Below are 14198 nucleotides of genomic sequence, written 5' to 3'. Positions count from 1 at the left end.
GGCCCCGGGATATTCCCTAGCCATCCCTTTCTCACCTTGAGCCTAGAATAAGTCCAGCACAAGGTACCGGAGACTGTGAGCCCCTTCATGGCTTCTTCCCAAGGCGCCCACTTCTCCTGGCTCACTGTGGCCCTGCTTTTATGCCCCCCTCTCCCCTCCCTTGGAAATGTCCCTTCTCCTTTGTCCCTGTTTTATGTTTGGTCCAGCTGAAGCTCTGGATCGACGAGAAGATGCTGACAGCCCAGGACGTGTCCTATGACGAGGCCCGCAACCTGCATACCAAGTGGCAGAAGCACCAGGCATTCATGGCCGAGCTGGCTGCCAACAAAGACTGGCTGGACAAGGTGGACAAGGTGAGCAGTGCTGTGGGGGCTGCCTCTGGGCAGAGTCCCCCACGGTACAGGGGAGGGCCTGGCTCCAGGACGTGGTTTTTGTCATGGTTAGAGATTGTGGGGTTCTGGTGCCACAGCTCCACGGTGGAAAGTTATGGCCTCTGGGAAACAGACGTCTTTGTTGGAGACAAACAGTGGGACAGTGAGTCCAGAACCTTGATAAAGTACAAATTAGCAGGTAGCGAAACTGCAGCCTGGATTTAACACCGTAACTGTTCTTGAGTTCAAAGCAGGATGGCGCTCTTCAGCAGGCTCTGCAAACCTTGTCTGGAAAGGGCTTGGGCTGGATGGTCAATATTTGAGGCTTTGCAGTCCAAACAGTTTCTACTACAACTACTCATCTCTGTCGTTGTAGTGCAAAAGCAGCCTCAGAGAATAAGTGAATGAATGAACATGGCTGTTTCCCAATAAAACTTTATTTGTAAAAACAGGCAGTGGGCCAGATTACCCCGTGGGCTGTATGTAGTCTGCCAATCCTTATTTTCGAGTCTTGCCATCCCTGGTTCTTGGTCTCCCACCCAGCTGCTCCTCAAGAGTCAAGGACAGATAAAGCTTTATATCTGCTCAGCAAGTATCCCTACAGAACATGGTACGTGCTCAACAGTCTGCGAGGCACTGCAAGGTCTACGAAAAGACACTTTCCTTCCCTCAAGGGCATGATGGTTGGGACAAAAGGAGACCAGTGTGCTTTCAAGTGTTTCCATTCGTTCAGCAAATATTTACTTGGTGCTACTATATCCAAAGCATTGTATTAGGCCCTGCGTGGGGTCCGAAAGGGATCCCATGGTAGGCTCCACCCTGAAGGAACAACACTGTAGCCAGGATATGAGGCATATATGCAGGTAGCTAAATCGAATCCAGAGCAGAATCTGATGAGTGCTGTGAGAGTGGCCCCGTTGAAGCCTGGGGAATAAGGAGAGAGGAGATATGGAAATTCTAGAAGCAGCAACATCCAGGGCAGTCCATGGAGGATGAGTAGAATTTGGACAAGTGGAGATATTGAGGAAAAGATGTTTCCAGGTAGAGAAAACCAAACAGAAAACCAGTGGTAGGCAGTGCCTGTTTGGGAGCAAGGGGGTGAGTGAGTCCAGCAGCAGCACAGAATGTGTGCAGGGCCCCATGGAAGAAGAGGTGGGAGAGAAGCCCCGGAAAGTCCTGACCACCACATGCCTGTGCTTCCAAGTGTGGATTGTGCTCAAGGTTGTGAAGCTACCCAGGCAGTGCTAGCCTTTGATGCTCTCCATCCTGATAGCCACAGCCACCTGCAAAATGGCCTGAAGGCAGTGTCTGGGTTTGTGTTCCCCTAGAAGCAGACCCTGAAACAATGATTCTAGGGAGGTGTCCCCAGGAAGCATCAGTAGGGGGGTGGAGCCATGAGAAGGGACAGAAGTCATGCCAGTTACCCCCATGGGCATCAGGAGCCCAACCCTCATGGGGCATTCTGCGGGGGTGTAGATGGAACACAGAACACAGCACTCTCACAGCCATGGCACAAGGATGCTGCGTGTTTATCCATCAGCTTCCTGTCTGTCACTGGTTGAGGGCTGCTTCTGGGCTTGTTAACTCTGTGGCTCTTCCAATTTGCCTTCCACACAGTTCAAGAGAGCACACTTCCCTCACCACCCCAGACACACAAATCCTCAAGCAGAAAAGCTGGAAGTGGGGAAACCAGGTGGGACTCACTTGCTATCACTGAAGTGAAGAGTAATGAGTTGAGAAATACAAATGATGGCAAATAACTCAAATGTGCAGTGTGGTGCCAGAAACCACAGGCACCAAGGAACCCAAACTAAAGAGAGTGCAAGGGCTTCCTCGTTGAAATGCTGTTTGAGCTGGGTCTTGAAGGAGGAGTGGGGTTCATCAGCAGTGAGGGAACAGCAGTTTAGAAGGGATTTTAAACCTCCGTGAAGAGTGTGTCGATAAGAACCCACAAGGACTTGGAATTATTGCCCACACTTCAGGTCTCTACTGCCCGTAAGGCCCCTGGTCTGCTCTCAGCCTCTAAAGTTCAGGCTAATTTGGGCACTTTGACATTCTCTGTCCTGCCTTCCAGGAAGGGCGAGAGCTCACCCTTGAGAAGCCAGAGCTGAAAGCCCTGGTGTCGGAGAAGCTGAGGGACCTGCACAGGCGCTGGGACGAGCTGGAGACCACCACCCAAGCCAAGGCCCGCAGCCTCTTTGATGCCAACCGAGCTGAGCTGTTTGCCCAGAGCTGCTGTGCCCTGGAGAGCTGGCTGGAGAGCCTGCAGGCCCAGCTGCACTCGGATGACTACGGCAAGGACCTCACCAGCGTCAACATCCTGCTCAAGAAGCAGCAGGTGTGCTGTGGGCCTTTGATGGGGATGGTGAACAGCAGAAGAAAGGGGTCTGCAGCTTTCAAGATTTAGGAGGCCAGCTAAGGCCTGGCAGTTAACACCTTCACTAGCATTTCCCAGAGTCATTTCTTTGGGCAGCCAGTATCAGAATCTCTAGGGATATGTCGCAGTCAGGGTTAGAGTTAGGAGACAGACCCCCTAATAATTTGACGTTGAGAACTTCAGTAAAAAGAAATATTAGTTAGGCCAGGCACAGTGGCTCACGCCTGTAATCTCAGCACTTTGGGAGGCCAAGGCAGGCAGGTCACTTGAGGTCAGGAGTTCAAGACCAGCCTGGCCAACATGGTGAAACCCCGTCTCTACTAAAAATACAAAAATTAGCCAGGCGTGGTGGCACACGCCTGTTATCCCAGCTACTTGGGAGGCTGAGGGCTGAGGGAGGAGGATAGCTTGAACCCAGGAGACAGAGGTTGCAGTGAGCCGTGATCATGCCATTGCACTCCAGCCTGGGCAAGACTCTGCCTCAAAAAAAAAAAAAAAGAAATATAAATTAGTAAAAGGTGGTAAAGAAAACTCTATAGCAGGGGTCAGAAAACTTTTTTCAGTAAAGCGCCAGATAGTAAATATTTGGGGCTTCATGGGTCGTAAGGTCTATGTCACAGCCCTTCAACTCTGACCTTGTAAGGTAAAAGCAGCTGCGGATTATATGTAAAATAAGGGGTATGGCCAGGTGTGGTGGCTCACACATGTAATCCCAACACTTTGGGAAGCCGAGGTGGCCAGATCACTTGAGTCCAGGAGTTTTGAGACCAGCCTGGGCAACATGGCAAAACCCCATCTCTACAAAAACTACAAAAACTAGCTGGGCATGGTGGTGGTGTGTGCCTGTAGTCCCAGCTACTCAGGAGGCTGAGGTGAGAAGATTGTTTGAGCCTGGAGAGTCGACGCTGCAGTGGGCTGTGATCGTGCCACTGCATTCCAGCCTGGGTGGCAGAGCGAGACTTGTCTCAAAAAATTTTTTAAAAAGGGGTGCAGCTGTGGTCCAATAAAAACTTTATAAGGCTAGGCAGTGGGCTGGACTTGCTGGTCCCTGCTCTGAAGAATGCAGAATGGGAAGTGTAGGGAGCAGCTGACACCTCTGGGGTCGAGGAGTGCCCCAGGAAGGAGCAAGATGGCTGAGTCTCAGACCTCCTTGGAGAGGGCAGAGGCCCACTGAATGGCCTGGAAATTTGCTGGGGTATCACAGGCCAGAGCATGTCTGAAGCCAGCAAGCCAAGGCTGGCCAGCAGGAAGTGGCCACTAGAGTGCAGCAAAACTTGCCAGAGAGTAAGAGCCACCGGATCTCTTGCGCACTGTGGACAGTTGTGCTGTAGGAGGAAGAAAAGCACCTTGGAACCGTGGAATGCCCCGCATCTGCTAGGCATTGTGGTGTCCCTCCAGCGCCCTCTGCTGACAAGGCCTAGATTGTGCCTGCTGGCAAAGGAGGAATGTTTCCAGGGGCCAGTTCCAGTGTCTCAAAGCAGGGCCACGATGGATTGGGGATGGAGAGACAATGAATTGATAACGGGCACAGTTATCACACTACCCTGGATTTTTAAATTTCAATCTTTTAGATTCGCGGGTGTGGGTGCAGGTTTGTTATAAGTTGTATTGTGTGATGCTGAAGTTTGGGGTATAATTGAACCCATCACCCATGTAGTGAGCACAGTACCCAATAGGGATTTTTTCAACCCCTGCCCTTGGATTCTTGTGCATATAAAGTTCGAGATCCACTGATCCAGCCCATGAGGGGATGCTCTCCCTGGGTGAGCTGCAGTGATGAGCAGCCACAGTGGGCTGGATAGAGACTGGTTGGTGTCTCTGCTGGGCATGAAGGCGGAAATGCACAGCTAACATGTCCTTCCTCCTGGTGGTTTGCAGATGCTGGAATGGGAGATGGCTGTGAGAGAGAAGGAGGTGGAGGCAATCCAGGCCCAGGCCAAAGCACTGGCCCAGGAGGACCAGGGTGCAGGGGAGGTGGAGAGAACCTCGAGGGCCGTGGAGGAGAAGTTCAGGGCCTTGTGCCAGCCCATGCGGGAACGCTGCCGGCGCCTGCAGGCTTCTCGCGAGCAGCACCAGTTCCACCGCGACGTGGAAGATGAGATTGTGAGTCACTGGGGGCAAGGACGGCAAGCCGCCCCCAGCCACGTGGCTCTCTAGCCTCCCTCCTGGATGCCAGGGAGATGCCAGCAGGGCTCTGTTCCCTCTTCTCTTTGGCATTGACCATCTCCCCTGTAGGGAGACTTGGAGATGCCTCCCAGAACCAGAGATGACCGTTCCCCACACACAGGGCGGTAGCCCCAGGTGTCCCCACTCCCACTAATCAGTCCCTGCTGCTTGCCTTGCCCTCTGGGCCTCCACTGACCCCCTCTTCCTCTTCCAGTTGTGGGTGACAGAGCGGCTGCCCATGGCCAGCTCCATGGAGCATGGCAAGGACCTGCCCAGCGTCCAGCTTCTCATGAAGAAAAACCAGGTGAGGCAGAGGCTGAAGGCAAAAGAGAAGTTCCCAGGAGCCTGCCCAGACTTGGACGTGTTTTTTCTTAAGACCAGGCCCCCCTCGATACTGAGTGTAACCCTGGACTTCAGTGGCTGTCTTTCCTCACCTCGGGAGGGTGGGTCCTCTCAGTGGGAGATAGTGGGGGCTGGGGGGCTGACGGGTGTTACCATCGCACCCCCAGGCTAGGAGAGGGAGCAGAGGACCCAGGAAGGAGAGAGGCACAGGGATGAAGGGTGGTCTCCGGGAGCACGTGGGGCTGGGGCAGGACTTTCAGCATTTTCTCTTCTGTGGTCACGGGCAGACCCTGCAGAAGGAGATTCAGGGCCATGAGCCCCGGATCGCGGACCTGAGGGAGCGGCAGCGTGCTCTAGGTGCAGCAGCAGCAGGTCCAGAGCTGGCTGAGCTGCAGGAAATGTGGAAACGCCTGGGCCACGAGCTGGAACTTCGAGGGAAGCGACTGGAGGAGGCCCTGCGAGCCCAGCAGTTCTACCGCGATGCCGCCGAGGCGGAGGCCTGGATGGGCGAGCAGGAATTACACATGATGGGCCAGGAGAAGGCCAAGGTGAGGGCCAGGACAGAGCCCAGTGTATGTGACCAGTTCTGCCCTCCCCCGACCTGATGCTGGATGCCACTGTCCCTTCCCCCAGGATGAGCTGAGTGCCCAGGCAGAGGTGAAGAAGCACCAGGTGCTGGAGCAAGCCCTGGCCGACTACGCACAGACCATCCACCAGCTGGCAGCCAGCAGCCAGGACATGATTGACCATGAGCACCCAGAGAGGTGGGTGCAGTGGCAGCCCGGCCCAGCCTGGGGGTGGAGCCGGCTGCAGGAACAGGAAGGTGCAGAGAATGTGGAGCCTTCAGTGCTGTGTGCACGGAGCCTTCTAGAAAGCTGGAACACAGGGTGGGCGAGCTGTTGGGAGACTCAGAGGGACAGGGCTCCACAGAACAGACCGGAGGTCAGAGCTACACCCCTAAGTCCCACAGTGCCTCCCTCATTCTTCTTGCAGCACTCGGATATCCATCCGCCAAGCCCAGGTGGACAAGCTGTATGCCGGCCTGAAGGAGCTGGCTGGAGAGCGGCGGGAGCGCCTGCAGGAGCACCTCCGGCTGTGCCAGCTCCGCCGCGAGCTAGATGACCTGGAGCAGTGGATCCAGGAGCGCGAGGTGGTGGCGGCCTCCCACGAGCTGGGCCAGGACTACGAGCATGTGACTGTGAGTGTAGGGAGGGCACCCAGCTCAGATCAGCCGTGGGAAGAGTGGACGACCCACAGGGAGACTAGGACCTCGTCCCAGGCAGAGCACTGAGGGGCTAAGGGGCAAGACCAGGCTGAGCAGGCACTGTCCTCCTGGTTTTGAGGTATATGATTTGAAGAGGCTGGGCATAGGCTCACACCTGTAATCCTAGCACCTTGGGAGGCTGAGATGGGAGGATTGCTTGAGTCCAGGAGTTCAAGACCAGCCTGGGCAACATAGTGAGACCCCCATCTCTACAAAAAAAAACTTTTTTTATTAGCCAGGCACAGCAGTGCATGCCTGTAGGCCCAACTACTTAGGAGGCTGAGGTGGGAGGATCTCTTGAGCCTGGGAGGTCGACACTGCAGTGATTGCGCCAGTGCACTCCAGAGCAAGACCCCATCATCTCTAAATATATATACACACACACAATTTGAAGAACTGTACAGAAAGGGGACATGAAGCTGAGCTGAGACAAGGGCAAACAGGAAATTATCACTCACACTTTTCAACAGAATTCAACAAAACGGAGTATGATCCCCCCCACCCACAGTTTGGGGGCTTGGACCCTCAGTCGTACAGAAATATGGACCATAGTTAGGGTATCCTTGTCTGAAGCCTAAGGGTCCCAAGCACCTCGAAACGCCTTTGCTGGGGGTGGAGGGAGTCTGTCAAATACAGGGTCAGTGGGAAGCAGCTGTACCTGCTCCTTAACCATGGGGAAGAAACCTGTCCCGGCCCCCGTGCAGTGGGGAGAGGTGGGTTCTGAGTTTGGAGTGGAGGACTCGCTCCATCAGGCGGGACCACATCCCCTAACATCACAGCATGGTCTGTCCATCTGCTTCCTCTACCAGATGCTCCGAGACAAATTCCGAGAGTTCTCCCGGGACACAAGCACCATCGGTCAGGAGCGCGTAGATAGCGCCAATGCGCTGGCCAATGGGCTCATTGCTGGGGGCCATGCCGCACGGGCCACCGTGGCCGAGTGGAAGGACAGTCTCAACGAGGCCTGGGCTGACCTGCTTGAGCTGCTGGATACACGGGGTCAGGTGCTGGCCGCGGCGTACGAGCTGCAGCGCTTCCTGCACGGGGCACGCCAAGCCCTGGCGCGGGTGCAGCACAAGCAGCAGCAGCTTCCAGACGGGACTGGCCGTGACCTCAACGCTGCCGAGGCCCTGCAGCGCCGACACTGTGCCTACGAGCATGACATTCAGGCCCTCAGCCCCCAGGTCTGACCCAAGCGTGAGGAGGTGGGGGAGGCTTAGAGGAGGCCATGGGGGAAATGCCGGGGAGAGTTCCCAGGAGCTAGGGTAGAGCTCAGAAATGCTGGGAGGATGGCACTCTTTCGAGGGCCATTTCGAGATGAGGAAATTGCTCCAAGAAAACATCTCTGTTTGGCCAGGCGCGGTGGCTCTCGCCTGTAATCCCAGCACTTTGGGAGGCCGAGGAGGGCGGATCATCTGAGATTGGGAGTTCGAGACCAGCCTGACCAACATGGAGAAACCCCTTCTCTACTAAAAATACAAAATTAGCCAGGCGTGCTGGCGCATGCCTGTAATCCTAGCTACTCAGGAGGTGAGGCAGGAGAATCACTTGAACCCGGGAGGCGGAGGTTGCAGTGAGCTGAGGTCACTCCACTGCACTCCAGCCTGGGCAACAAGAGCGAAACTCCGTCTCAAAAAGAAAGAAAACATCTCTGGCAGGGAACATCTAGCCACTGCATTCACACTTTTGATGACAAGCCCCCTTGAGAGCCCATGATGTCTTCAGGGGTTCCCAGTGGCCAGGAGACTCTTCATGCTGCGCTAAATCTGCCTGTTGGTGCTTCCCAGGCTTGAGCTCTAGGCCCACACTCAATAAGCATGGATCCTTCCTTCAACCACTAAAACCCATCAGCCCCTGCCTGAATCCCCTTTTCAGGCTAAGTATTGCGTTCTAGCAATCTCCAAGGTCTATCACATCCTAGACAGGCCTCTGAAAGTTCACCTGGCCAATGGCTCTTTTCCAGATCCTCCCCCAGTTAAGCCCAGGTGTCTAGATGAGACCCAACAGGGCAGAGTGTGGCCAGCCCCTGCCTTCATCTTTCCCAGCACCCCCACTCCCTGGCTCCTCCGCCTGCTTCTTTGGCTGTGAGACAGGCAGGAGGTGAGAGTGGCAGCCAGGGCTGAGGCAGGCTGCGGCTCCTTGGAGTCCCCCGCTCTGCCTGACTCTGACCCGGGGCTCCGCAGGTCCAGCAGGTGCAGGACGACGGCCACCGGCTCCAGAAGGCCTACGCTGGAGACAAGGCTGAGGAGATCGGCCGCCACATGCAGGCCGTGGCCGAGGCCTGGGCCCAGCTTCAGGGAAGCTCTGCCGCTCGCCGGCAGCTGCTGCTGGACACCACGGACAAGTTCCGCTTCTTCAAGGCTGTCCGGGAACTGATGCTCTGGATGGATGAGGTCAACCTGCAGATGGATGCCCAGGAGCGTCCCCGGTGAGAATCCCAGGGCCCAGGGCCTCCACGGGTTGTGTGGCTGGGCTGTGATGGGGCTGTGGGCAGCAGGTGATGCGGTTTCTGCCTCCCCCCAGGGATGTGTCCTCCGCGGATCTAGTCATCAAGAACCAGCAAGGCATCAAGGCAGAGATAGAGGCCCGGGCAGACCGCTTCTCCTCCTGCATCGACATGGGGAAGGAGCTGCTGACCAGGAGCCACTATGCGGCCGAGGAGGTGGGTGAGGCCTGGGTGGCCGGGCCATTCTCACTGTGCAGTGCTGAATGCTGACTTCTTGGCGGCTTTCTGCTTCCTCTCATTCTCTCTTTGCAAGAAACCTTTCATTCTCTCCCCTCAGTGCCATTCACGGGTTTCTCGCATTCTGGAAATCTCTCCCCAGAACCGTCTGCCTCTTGACATTAGAAATCACTGGTCCTGGGCCAGGCATGGTGGCTCACGCCTGTAATCTCAGCACTTTGGGAGGCCCAGGCGGGCAGATCACCTGAGGTCACGAGTTCGAGACCAGCCTGGCCTCCATGGGTTGTGTGGCTGGGCTGTGATGAAACATGGTGAAACCCCGTTTCCACTAAAAACACAAAAATTAGCCGGGCGTGGTGGCGGGCACCTGTAATCCCAGCTACTCGGAGGCTGAGGCAGGAGAATTGCTTGAACCTGGGAGGTGGAGGTTGCAGTGAGCTGAGATTGTGCCACTGCACTCCAGCCTGGGTGATAAGAGCGAAACTCCATCTCAAAAAAAAAAAAAAAGAAAGAAAGAAAGAATCTGTCCCCCTGGGTGACTCCCCAGGGGCCGTGGAAAGATCTCACATCCTGGTGCTAACTCATATCTCTGCTCCTCGCCCCCAGATCTCAGAGAAGCTGTCTCAGCTGCAGGCACGGCGCCAGGAGACAGCTGAGAAGTGGCAGGAGAAGATGGACTGGCTTCAGCTGGGTGAGCTGCCAAGGGGGCTCCAGGCTCTGTGGGGAGTGGGGGGCATCCTGCACCCTGTGGGTTCCAGAGTAGGTGAGACTAGGAACCCTGGGTGTGAAACTCACGATGCCCAATCTTCGCGCTGCCTGGCACAGCTCTGGGGCAGTGGCTTTCTCTGTGTCCCTGTTCTTGAGGTTGCCATGGCCACTGTGCCCTGCCAGTGGCCACTCTGACCCACCATCTTCCTGCAACCCCTGATCCTGCCAGTTTTGGAGGTGCTTGTGTTTGGAAGAGATGCAGGGATGGCAGAGGCCTGGCTCTGCAGCCAGGAGCCGCTGGTGCGCAGTGCTGAGCTGGGTTGCACGGTCGACGAAGTTGAGAGCCTCATCAAGCGGCACGAGGCCTTCCAGAAGTCAGCAGTAGCCTGGGAGGAGCGATTCTGTGCACTGGAGAAGCTTACTGCGGTGAGGGACACAGGACCCCGGATGCCCACCCCAACCTGCTCCCCCGACCCGTGCTGGCTTCTGCTTGGAGAAGACATGTCTTCTGTCTTCCCACTGCACCAGTGGCCCCCAGATGTGAGCTGAGAGTGCCATTGTCACACCTTTAGGAGGTGTCAGTTCCCCTGGGTGATGCTGAGACACCTTCTCCCGCTTTGTTTCTTGTCCCCACCGTCTTCTCAAATTCTGTTCTCCTTTTATCATATTTCATCAAATTAGAGTTGAGACATTTCACCTCTCCCTGTTTCCCTGGCCGTCTTACACGCGACCTTCTACACGCTGAATGCAGCATTTTTTGACAGCTAGAGGAGCGGGAGGAGCGAAAGAGAAAGAGGGAGGAGGAGGAGCGGAGGAAACAGCCGCCTGCTCCCGAACCCACAGCCAGTGTGCCTCCAGGGGACCTGGTGGGCGGCCAGACAGCTTCTGACACCACCTGGGACGGGTGAGAGCCAGGATGCCTGGGGTAGGAGGAGGCGGCTGAGCCCAGGCCACCCAGGGACTAATGATTCTGTGTTGCCTTTGGTCATCCCAGAACCCAGCCACGGCCACCACCATCCACACACGCACCCAGTGTTAATGGAGTCTGCACAGATGGAGAGCCCTCACAGGTGACCCCACTGTCCCTCTGTGCCCCCATCGGAGTCGTAGCCCCTCCACCCCGCACATCTTTTTACAGATTCTTGTCCTTGCAGCCCCTGCTGGGCCAACAGAGACTTGAGCACAGCAGCTTCCCCGAAGGGCCGGTGAGTTCCCCTGCAAGTGTGGTGTTGATAACTGTGAGGCGAAGGGCCCAGAGGGGGTAGTGAGTGCGGGTGGGGGAGTACTGGGGATGGGATGGGAGAGGGCAGAGGCTCACAGGCAGCTTGGGGGCAGGAAGACCAACTCCTGGACACGGAGCTTCCTGGCACCCAGGTTAGGGATCTCCCGTCTCATCCTTTGACACTGACACTGATTCCCCCCCAGGGACCTGGCTCAGGGGACGAAGCCAATGGGCCCCGGGGAGAGAGGCAGACCCGGACTCGGGGCCCGGTCCCATCTGCAATGCCCCAGAGCAGGTCCACCGAGTCAGCCCATGCTGCCACCCTGCCGCCTCGAGGCCCAGAGCCATCTGCCCAGGAGCAGATGGAGGGGATGCTGTGCCGCAAGCAGGAGATGGAGGCCTTCGGGAAGAAGGCTGCCAACAGGTACAGCCTCTCTGGAGCCTGCCCTCAGAGGGCACTTCCCCAGAGCCTCTGCCCAGATAGAGGGAGGGATGCCCTTTAGAGTACATCTTCTGGGCAAAGGGTAGGACTTAGGACCAGAGCGGGGCCTCAGGGGAGGACCAGAGGGTGTGAAGACCGTGGCCTAAAGATGGGAGCAGAACTGGAAGTCCTAGGACACCCAAGAGGGCTCCAGGTTGCAGGCGCCACTGAGGCCGGCCAGTCAGCACCGCGTCCCTCGCAGGTCCTGGCAGAACGTGTACTGTGTCCTGCGGCGTGGGAGCCTCGGCTTTTACAAGGATGCCAAGGCAGCCAGCGCGGGAGTGCCATACCACGGAGAAGTGCCTGTCAGCCTGGCCAGGGCCCAGGGCAGCGTCGCCTTTGATTACCGAAAGCGCAAACATGTCTTCAAGCTGGGGTAGGAACAGGGAACAGTGCTCTCGGGATGGGAGGAGAGTTGGGAGTGACACAGGTGAGCCATGAGTCAGGTCCAGAGGGAGGGGAGTTCCTGTAAGGAGCCTGAGTGGAGTAACCAGGCCAGCCACTTGGGGATTAGTGTAGATGAGGGAGGCGGAGATTCTGGTTGTCTCCACACCAAGGGGAGCAGGAGAACCAAGACCCAGGCCTGACGGCTGCCAATGTCAAGGTGAAAAATTACCCAGGGTGGGAAATCCAAAGGCAGGGATCTGGCAAGACCTCCAGGGGCCTGTCCCTGCCTGCCAGCAAGCAGCTGGAGCAGGAGGCCCGGGCTGGGGTGGAAGTGAGCTCCCCCTGCCTCTGCGGCCAGTCAGAAAGGATGTGCTTCTGCACAGTCTGGGGAGGCTGAAGAATGTGCAGAGCGTGTCTGGTCCGGCTCTGAGGGCTGCAGCCAGATGTCCCAGCCCGGTGTTGGGTCATGATTACGCTCTCACCAGCAGCTACCTGGCAGATCCGGATTCTCAGCTCTGCCCTGTGGCCTCTCTCTCCCAACAGCTTACAGGATGGAAAAGAATATTTATTCCAGGCCAAGGATGAGGTGAGCTGTCCTTCGTGTTCCTCTCTGTCCGTGCCATTCCAGAAGCTTCCAGCTGCAGACTCCCCTTCCTTCCCCGTCCTCCCTCTTTTTCCTGGTCTTGTCCTTTGTGGTAAGACTGGATGTGTGCGACGGCCGCACCAGGCCGCACTCCCTGTCTAAGCTGGCCACATTCTCCTAATAGCATGAAACAGTCAGCTCACTTTCTGCCTCCTCCTCTTACACTTCCCTGCTGTCCACTGCGGCCAACTCAGCACAGTGTCCTTGAAGCTGACTGAGGGTCTTTCCATCCACAGGCAGAGATGAGCTCGTGGCTACGGGTGGTGAATGCAGCCATTGCCATGGCGTCTTCTGCCTCTGGAGAGCCTGAAGAGCCGGTGGTGCCCAGCACCACCCGGGGCATGACGCGGGCCATGACCATGCCCCCAGTGTCACCCGTCGGGGCTGAGGGGCCTGTTGTGCTCCGCAGCAAAGACGGCAGAGAACGAGAGCGAGAAAAACGCTTCAGCTTCTTTAAGAAGAACAAGTAGTTGGGGGCAAGGTCCCAGGCCAACTCCCTCCCTCCGTTCAGGAAACTGCCAGGGACAGTCGACAGGGACCGCCCTCTTGTCAGGACAACTGCCTGCTGCTAGGGTCTGTTGCCAAGGTCAACCCATCACCAGGAACTGTCACTGGGGACAAGTCTATGTTCCCAAGGGCAGCCCTTCTCTTCTGCTGTTTAATTCCAGACTGGTGGTGGGACCCAGGCAACCCCCTCCCACCCCCGCCGACTTCTCCCCTTTCCCCAGCCTCGTGCCTCTGTCCCTCACGGTGTGGACAGTGCCGCACCCTCAACATAGGCCATGTGGGGAGTGGCTGCCCCTGCCTCAGGGTCATTCTCCTGCCACTGCGAGGGCACTCGCCTTCTGCCTTCTGGTTCCTCACCCCTCGGACCAGCCAGGAACCTCTCAGAGCTGAAGCAGGCCCTGGGGGCAGAAGTGCCAGATGACAGTCAGAGGCGCAGGAGCCCTCCCTCCCCACCCCCACCCTGTAACTCCAGCTGCCACTCCATCTCCAGCTGCTCTCAATGGCTTCCAAGGTGTGTTGTTCAGGGACAGCCACCGCCTTGAGTCTGGCCAAGGAGGTGATTAAACAGCTCAGCTTCTCTCACCGCCTCTGGGTGTCTTTGCTTTCCTGACCACAGCCTCTCTGCCCAAGCCTGTGTCCTCTCGTTCGGTTCTGGTCTCCTGCATCTCACGTTTCCCCAGCCTCCAAGCTCTTGAAGAGCCGTGTCACACTGAGAGCTTCCCTGACCTGGTCTCATTTCCCTCTGACAGTGACCTCCAGTGTGCTGGGTTGACCAATGCCAAGCCTCTTTTTAAACCAAAGTAGTTCACCATGGGTTGGGATGATGTCAACAAGCAGTATTCATGTTAAAAAGCAATGAGGGACTCCTTCCCTGGTGCACAATTTTCTTCACTTGTGATCTCTAAACTGTTTTCAAATTGGAAGACTGGGAAGCATTGCTACAGCCCCAGCCAGTCTCAGCCACTGCTCAGCCCAGTGGTGGAAAGCTGCGCACACAGCGGGTGCTTACTGCCCTCACTTGCCGTCTGCTCTCCAGTAGATCAAGGG

The 14198-nt window shown here is 56.7% G+C and overlaps 1 protein-coding gene across 5 annotated transcripts in view; it reads left to right on the top strand.

Moving 5' to 3' along the window:
- SPTBN2 (spectrin beta, non-erythrocytic 2) overlaps window positions 1-13730 on the top strand; it is a 43863-nt gene extending 30133 nt beyond the window's left edge. For all 5 annotated transcript variants that reach the window (XM_019037283.3, XM_004051612.4, XM_019037285.4 and 2 more), the window contains 19 exons: window positions 207-353; window positions 2446-2709; window positions 4627-4851; window positions 5129-5218; window positions 5544-5804; window positions 5890-6020; window positions 6250-6454; window positions 7330-7704; window positions 8704-8948; window positions 9044-9182; window positions 9810-9894; window positions 10141-10337; window positions 10676-10815; window positions 10906-10981; window positions 11066-11116; window positions 11337-11557; window positions 11817-11990; window positions 12545-12587; window positions 12881-13730. In XM_019037283.3, the coding sequence (XP_018892828.2) occupies window positions 207-353; window positions 2446-2709; window positions 4627-4851; window positions 5129-5218; window positions 5544-5804; window positions 5890-6020; window positions 6250-6454; window positions 7330-7704; window positions 8704-8948; window positions 9044-9182; window positions 9810-9894; window positions 10141-10337; window positions 10676-10815; window positions 10906-10981; window positions 11066-11116; window positions 11337-11557; window positions 11817-11990; window positions 12545-12587; window positions 12881-13114 (3303 nt within the window). In that variant the 3' untranslated portion in view covers window positions 13115-13730. The remainder of the gene's footprint in view (window positions 1-206; window positions 354-2445; window positions 2710-4626; window positions 4852-5128; window positions 5219-5543; window positions 5805-5889; window positions 6021-6249; window positions 6455-7329; window positions 7705-8703; window positions 8949-9043; window positions 9183-9809; window positions 9895-10140; window positions 10338-10675; window positions 10816-10905; window positions 10982-11065; window positions 11117-11336; window positions 11558-11816; window positions 11991-12544; window positions 12588-12880) is intronic.
- Window positions 13731-14198: the final 468 nt, after the last annotated feature.

The sequence above is a fragment of the Gorilla gorilla genome, chromosome 9, assembly GCF_029281585.2.
Source record: "Gorilla gorilla gorilla isolate KB3781 chromosome 9, NHGRI_mGorGor1-v2.1_pri, whole genome shotgun sequence".
Lineage (NCBI taxonomy): Eukaryota > Metazoa > Chordata > Mammalia > Primates > Hominidae > Gorilla > Gorilla gorilla.
This window is presented reverse-complemented; position numbering and strand designations above follow the sequence as displayed.